The 7,689-nt window shown below is 48.5% G+C and overlaps 1 protein-coding gene across 1 annotated transcript; it reads right to left on the reverse strand.

Moving 5' to 3' along the window:
* Positions 1–999: 999 nt before the first annotated feature.
* On the reverse strand, positions 1,000–4,275 carry PVRIG (PVR related immunoglobulin domain containing). The gene is made up of 5 exons (XM_029220354.1): positions 2,520–4,275; positions 2,081–2,431; positions 1,866–1,989; positions 1,719–1,779; positions 1,000–1,614 (listed from the first exon to the last, which is right to left on the reverse strand). The coding sequence occupies exons 1-5, from the start codon at positions 2,578–2,580 to the stop codon at positions 1,318–1,320; spliced, it is 894 nt and encodes a 297-aa protein (XP_029076187.1). The 5' UTR covers positions 2,581–4,275; the 3' UTR covers positions 1,000–1,317.
* Between the last annotated feature and the right edge of the window lie 3,414 nt (positions 4,276–7,689).

Below are 7,689 nucleotides of genomic sequence, written 5' to 3' on the forward strand. Positions count from 1 at the left end.
CCTGTCTGGTTCACCCTCTCTCCTGCGTGGTATAGAGCTGGTGGCTTGATGGTGATGGGTTCTGAGAGCACCATGTCTGAACAATGCCTGCAATAGTAAGCTGGGTTTCTGGAAGATTCTGTGGTTGAACATAGCCTCTGGGCAGGCCCTCCCTGAGCCAGGCAGAAGGAATGGTTCCTGGGATAGCAGGTGGCACTGCCTGGGACTTTCCACATGCAGGACCAAGGAAGGGGCTGAGCGACAGCTGTCTCCCCCAACACCCCCCACCCCCCAGTGTTCATCCTGTTTGGGTGCTGCCTTAGCCTGGTTCCAGGCCCAGGCCTCCCCCTGTCACCAGAATCCATCACGTTCTGTGGAGCCTTGCAGCTTACAGAGCTCTCTCACCATGTTGTCTCATGTGGCAAAGGTGCGATGAGGCCCAGGCTGCTGGGCCTGTTTACAGGAGGGCTGCTCCCGGATGGAAAGACGAGTGGGCGGGGGAGCATGGGCTCAGTCCCTGTGTCTGAGCGGGCCTCTGCCTCCCCGTGACTGGCCAGTGGGGAGTAGTCCTGGTGCCCTAGTAACAGGAGAGGAGCCGGAGGAAGCCACTGTGGGCAGATCTGAGGTGGGTCCCCTGCCTCTGAATGTCCACTCTGTGGAGGGAGGGCATCAGGGCCCCACCCCCAGGCCATCTCAGGGAGCCCCTGTCCCAGGGACTTTTCTGGGTTGAAGCTCCAGAAGCCCTTGCTGCTGTCCTAGGACATAGTGGGATTTGAATATGGGCCATCCTGTCTGGGGGCCACCAGACCCCCAATCCTGTCTTCCCACTTGGCATCCCTCAGCAAGGTCTTCAGGGCCAGGAACACCCCTGTCTCTTGTCAGGCAGAGGAGAGATCCCCACGCTGAGGCACCCTCCCCCTCCGGGTCTAACCTGGCCCCTGCATCCCAGGGGGTTGAAACCCCTCTAACATCTTAACCACCCCCCGCCCTAAAGAAAAAAAGGCCCAGCCAAAGCCCAGGTCAGAAAAACCATTCTTGTTGGTTTAGTTATCAACCTCATCTGGGAGGGCTGGGGACTTGAAAACAGGAAACGACCCGGGATGGGGTTTTGTCACTTCACATACATACACGTGCGCCCACGCATGCACTCGTGCTGACCACATCCACAGCAAGTGGGCCCTGGAGGGGTATGTGTGGAGACACTTACTGGAAGCCTGAGAATAAAACAAGCTGTGCAAAGACAGTGGACCACCAGGACACACACCCAGCAGAAGGGGGTTCCAGGGGCCCAGGAGAGGAGAAAGGCATAGTGGACTTGGGGTCCCTCTCATCGAACTTCTAACGCCCCTCCATGGCTCTGCGCCCCAGACAGTCCGGGAGCGGGATGAGGTCGGTGCCGGCGTGGAGAGGCCCCTTTTCTGCTTGAGCGTAGAGTCGGTTCTCAACAGAGATGAAGCTGCTGCGAGTGGAGGCCAGCAGGGGTGCCCACGGGACGGGGCTCTGGCTGGGGAGCGGCGCCCACCTGGGTAGGGGCTGGGGTGGGAGGACCCGGTGCAGAGTTGCCGGGCTGAAGTAGCTGGTGTTGATGGTGGCATAGGGGATGTGGAGAGAGGTCAGGGAGGCTTGGCCGGCTGCCTGCAGGGGAGACGGGGAAGGAGGCTCAAGTGAGGCTCCACCTCGTGGCTCCCCACCTCCAGCCCCCTCCATTCCCCTCTCCAAAGCCATCCCCCGATCCTCACACTTGCTCTCCTCTGTGTCTGGGGGCTGCTGTGGCTGGGTGGCTGAAGCTTCATGACAGACCTGGGAGAGAGTTAGGAGGGTCAGAGGCAAAGCATGTGGCTGGCCCAGTGCCGTGGGGATTTGGATCAGCAGGGGCTGGGTCTCACCAGTGCCTTTGCCGACGCAGGAGGTAGAGGAGGTAGACGCAGCCAAAGAGAAGGACCCCCGAAACCCCCAAGATCCCAGCCAGGTCAGCTCGCAGCATGGTGGCTGGAGTAGGAGCAGGGAGCCCTGTGCACAGAGAGAGACACACCGGTTAGGTGCCTGGCACCCCCAAGTCCCTCCCTGTCCTCCCAGGGCCCCCTCTCCTCATCAGCCCCACCTTGGTCTGGGCTGAGGGAGATGTTCCCACAGGCCTCCTGGGAGCCCTCGGGGAAGGAAGTAAACTTGCAGCAGAAGGTGGTGTTGGGACTGGAGCTTCTCCCCTCGGACTCTTCCAAGGTGAGGGAGATGCTCTTTCTGGTTTCCCAGTGGGCCTGGCAGGCAGGGTTCCAGCGCTGGGTGCCGAACTTTGGGTGCAACACAGCCAGCGTGGTCCCTCCGGCACCATCGGGGCCCCCGTAGCTTATAGTCACCAGGGAGATAGAGCCAGATCCCAGGAATCCACAGCGGACAGTGAAGGACGGGGACTCGGTGGCCTCCATCTGAACCTGCACCCACACCTCAGGAGTCCCTGTGGGATATGGGCACAGGAGCTAGGACCCAGGCCTAGGTCTCTGCCCCATCCCCATGGCCTCTGCCTCTCTCTGGCCCCCACTCACCAGCAGTGATGCAGAGAGTCAGCAGCGCCAAGAGCAGGCCCAGGGCCCGGGGCCTGTCCATGGCTCCCCTCTGGCCCAGGCTCTGGGGGCTGCCGTGGTGGGGACAGCACCTGTGTTTCCGGTCTCATCGCAGGAAGTTTTTACGTGTGAGCGGGCCCTAGGAGCGCTGCTTGGTGCTCTCCGCAAACCTGCCCCACTTCCTTCTCTGTCTTCCTCAGGGTGGTGAATCCAGGGTCGAGGACCCCCTCCCTCAGGAGACTTAAAGTGACAGTGACAAGGTTTTCCCTGTCCCCAGGCTGTGCTTTAGTGTGAGCAGGCTGGTGGCTCAGGTTCCCTTCCCAGCCCTGCCTTAGGGTACCAACCCTGGGCAGGCTCTGGGGAAGGGCAGGAGGGGGAAGGGAAGAGACACCACAGAGGGACCTGAGATGTCCTTCCTGTGGGAGGGAGGGCCCCCCCTGGTTCCTCCTTAGGAAGAAGGCTCTGACACCCCCCTCACCCCCAGCTAAGGGGTAGGGAAGTGGTGGAACTTGGGAAGAGGAAGACCTGTACGCAGGAGAACCAGCAGGGGAGCTACCTAAGGGGCAGGCACAGCTTGACCAGTGGCTTGCCTACGGAACTCTGCCCCATCTGCAGCCTTCCTTCCCACAGCTGAGGGCAACTGGTTTCTAGCTGCGAAGGCCAAAGGCGCATAGCCACCTGTGACTCTTCACGCATCTCCAGCCCATCAGGAAATTCTGAAGGCTTCCCATCCTGACCACCTGACCTCTTCTTACCACTCCCACCTCTCGGACACAAGCCATCTTTCCCCGCAAAGTGTTGCTGTAAATTGCTTTCCTGTGTATGTGCGTTTACAGAATGAAAATTGACTAGCATGCTGCTGTAAGCAGTGACAAGTGATCAGAAGGCTTTGTGTCCTGTCTCATCCTGTGCTGAGCTTGCATCTGGAGTGAGAGTAGCTTGGTGAGCTCAAGCTTAGAGCCACGGGTCTGTGTTGAGGACTCCTGTCCAGGGTGTGTTGAGAACTGAAAGGTGGCTCCACCTCAGGGCTGTGGTCCCCTGAGGCCTGCCCTGCACACATGCCCCTGACTCAGCATCTCTTCTAATCCTGTGGTGTTAGCCAGTCAGCCTCTTAAGTAAACTCTACCACCCCATCCACACCTGAGAGGCTGGATAAGCAGGGCCTCCAGTCACTTCACTGCTCCCAGCCCAGGTAGCATTAATTCTCTCAACCCTTTGAACTTCTCTCAGGCTCGGTGTGCCAATCTCCAAACCTGACTCTGACCCACTCTCACCACTTCCTCCACTACTGTTCCTGACACAGGGGAGGCCTGTGCAAAACTCACCCACTTCAAGGAGGCCCAGCCCAGCGTTGGTGGCAAGCAGCTGGGCACGTGGGGCTGCCGACCTCAGTCTCCCTAGCCTGGAAGACCCTTATCTTCTCCCCAGTTTGCAAGGGTCAGATCAAATCCCACCCACGCCAGAAAGCTGAACTGAGTGAGCTTTTCCTTCTTGGACAACCATTGCACAGATAGTGGGCCCTAGGTGGTGGCTCTTTTATTAACCTCCACACAGTCCAAGTACACATAGAGGAGCTCAATACTGGGTGATCAATGGATGAATGAAAAGCCATGGCACGAAGTTAACTTACTCACAAAATTTTCCATTTTTTTTAGTCTTGTAAGCCACGTTGTCCCCAGTAAGTTCTCATTGTATAAGATTCAAAAAACACAGAGTAGAAAACATTACTGTTTTTCACCAGCCTGCCCATTCCCTTTTCCCTCCCCATTTTAATTTTCAATAAGGTTAAAATTATCAATCTTTTATTGTTTCTGGATTTTGTGTATTGCTTAGGAGGGCCAAATTATAAAAATAACTTTATAGTTTTCTTTTTATGCTTAACTCTCATGAGGGTTTATTTTTAGCCCATGAATAATTTTATTTGGAGGTGGTGTTATTTTACAATTTAGGTGGACAGCCAAATGCCTTCAAACTATTTGTTGAATAGTCACTTGCCATCTTTTAAATTTATTATTATTATTGATGTATAGTTGAGTTACTAGTTTCAGGTGTACAACACAGTGATTCAAATTTTTAAGTAGATTATACTCCACTTAAAATTATAAAATATTGGCTATATTCCCTGTGCTGTACAATCCTTGAAGGCTTATTCTTTTTTTAAACTGAGGTACAATTAAGGTACAAAATTATACAAGTTTCAGATGTACAACACAGTGATTCACAATTTTACAGGTTATATTCCATTTATAATTATTATAAAATATTGGCTATATTCCCTGTGTTACACACTAGATTGTTGTAGCTTATTTATTTTATACATAGTAGTTTGTACCTCTTAATCCCCCACCCCTATCTTGCCCCTCCACACTTCCCTCTCCCACTTGGAACCACTAGTTTGTTCTCTATATCTGTGAGTGCTTCTTTTCTATTATATTCACTAGTTGTATTTTTTAGACTCCACATATAAGTAATAACATAGAGTATTTGTCTTTCTCTTTATTTTTGGCTGTGTTGGGTCTCTGGTTGCAGCGAGTGGGGGCTACTCTTCATTGGGGTTTGCAGGTTTCTCATTGCGGTGGCTTCTCTTGTTGGGAGCACGGACTCTAGGTGCATGGGCTTCAGTAGTTGTGGCGTGTGGGCTCAGTAGTTGTGGCTCGCGGGGTCCAAAGCGCAGGCTCAGTAGTTGTGGCGCATGGGTTTAGTTGCTCCGCAGCATCTGGGATCTTCCCGGACCAGGGCTCAAACCCATGTCCCCTGCACTGGCAGGCGAATTCTTAACCACTGTGCCAGCAGGGAAGTCCGTCTGACTTATTTCACTAAACATAATACCCTCCAGGTCCATCCACACTGTTGCAAATGGCAAAATTTCATTCTTTTTTATGGCTGAGTAGTTTTCCATTGTATATATGTACACCACACTTATTTATCCATTCATCTGTTGATAGACACCTAGGTTGCTTCCATATCTTGGCTATTGTAAATAATGCTGCTATGAACATTGGGGCGCTTGCATCTTCTCAAATTAGTGTTTCATTTTCTTTGGATATATGCCCGGGAGTGGAATCGCTGGATCATATGGTGGTTTTATTTTCAGTTTTTTTGAGGAACCTCCACACTGTTTCCACCAATTGGCTGCACTAATTTACTTTCCCAACAACAGCGTACAATTGTTCCCTTTTCTCCACCTCCTCACCAACATTTGTTATTTGTGGTCTTCTTGATGCTAGCCATTCTGAAAAGTGTGAGGTGATAACTCATCGTGGTTTTTATTTGAATTTCTCTGATGATTAGTGATGTTGAGCATCTCTTCATGTGCCTGTTGGCCAATATTTGTCTTCTTTGGAAAAATGTCTATTCAGGTCTTCTGCTCATTTTTTAATTGTTTTTTTTTTAAAAATATTGAGTTATGGGACTTCCCTAGTGGTCCAGTGGTTAAGACTCCATGCTCCCAATGCAGGGGGCCTGGGTTCGATCCCTGGCTAGGGAACTAGATCCCGGATGCCGCAACTGAAAGATCCCGTATGCCACAACGAAGATCTTGCACGTGGCAATGAAGATCCCGCGTGCTGCAACTGAGACCTGGCGCAGCCAAATAAATAAATATTTTTTTAAAAGTATTGAGTTATACAAGCTGTTTATAAATTTTGGGTATTAACCCCTTAACAATCATATAATTTGCAAATATTTTCTCCCATTCAGTAAGTTGTTTTTCTGTTTTGTCAATGGTATTTTTTGCTGTGCAAAAGCTTTTAAATTTAAATAAGTCCCACTTGTTTATTTTTACTTTTATTTCCTTGGCCCTTGGCAAAAGATTTTAAAAATACATTGCTATGATTTATATCAAAGAGTGTTCTGTGTTTCCTTCTAGCTTTATGGTTTCTGATCTTACGTTTAGATCTTTAATCCATTTTGAGTTTATTTTTGTATGGTGTGAGAAAGTGGTCTAATCTCATTCTTTTACATATAGCTGTCCAGTTTTCCCAGAACCACTTATTGAAGAGACTGTTTTTTCCCCACTGTATATTCTTGCCTCCTTTGTCATAGATTAATTGACTGTAAATGTATGGGTCTATTTCTGAGCTCTCTCTTCTTTTCTGTTGATCAATGTGAATGTTTTTGTGCCAGTACCATACCATTTTGATTACTGTAGTTTTGTAGTATAGTCTGAAGTCACAGAGCGTGATACATCCAGCTTTGTTCTTCTTTCTCAAGATTGTTTTGGCTATTTGGGGTCTTTGTGTTTCCATACAGATTTTAGAATTATTTGTTCTAGTTCTTTGAAAAAAAATGTCATTAATATTTTGATTGGGATTGCATTGACCTTATAGATTGCCTTGGGTAGTATGATCATTTTAATAGTATTCTTCCAACCCATGAACACGGTATATCTTTCCATCTGTTTGTGTTGTTTTCAATCAATTTCTTTCAGCAGTGTCTTAGTTTTTCAAGTACAGGTTTTTTATCTCCTGAGGTAGATTTATTCCTAGGAATTTTATTCTTTTGATATGACTACAAATGGGATTATTTCCTTAATTTCTCTTTCTGATAGTTTGTTGTTAGTGTAGAGAAATGCAGCAGATTTCTGTATTTTAATTTTGTATCCTGCATCTTTACTGAATTTGACGAGTTCTAGATTTTTGGTGGCACCTGTAGGATTTTCTACATATAGAAAATCATTAATCATGCCATCTGCAAACGGTGACAATTTTACTTCTTCCTTTCCAATTTTGGTGTTTTTATTTTTCTTTTCTGATTATTGTAGCAAGAACTTCCAATACTATTGTTGAATAAAAGTGGTGACAGTGGGCATCCTTGTCTTGTTTCTGATCTTAGAGGAAGTGCTTTCAGCTTTTCACTGTTGACTATGATGTTATTTGTGGGCTTATCATATATGGCATTATATCAAAGTATATTCTTATACCCATTGTGGAGAGTTTTTATCATAAATGGATGTTGAATTTTGTCAAAAGCTTTTTCTGCATCTATTAAGATGATTATATGATTTTTATGCTTTAATTTGTTAATGTGATGTAACACATTGATTTGTAGATACTGACCCATCCTTGCATCCCTGGGATAAACCCCATTTGATCATGGTGTATAATCCTTTTAATGTATTGTTGGATTTGATTTGCTAGTATTTGGTTGAGGA

This window comes from Monodon monoceros, unplaced genomic scaffold, assembly GCF_005190385.1.
Source record: "Monodon monoceros isolate NGI ecotype Baffin Bay Population unplaced genomic scaffold, NGI_Narwhal_1 Super_Scaffold_13, whole genome shotgun sequence".
NCBI classification, from domain to species: Eukaryota; Metazoa; Chordata; class Mammalia; order Artiodactyla; family Monodontidae; genus Monodon; species Monodon monoceros.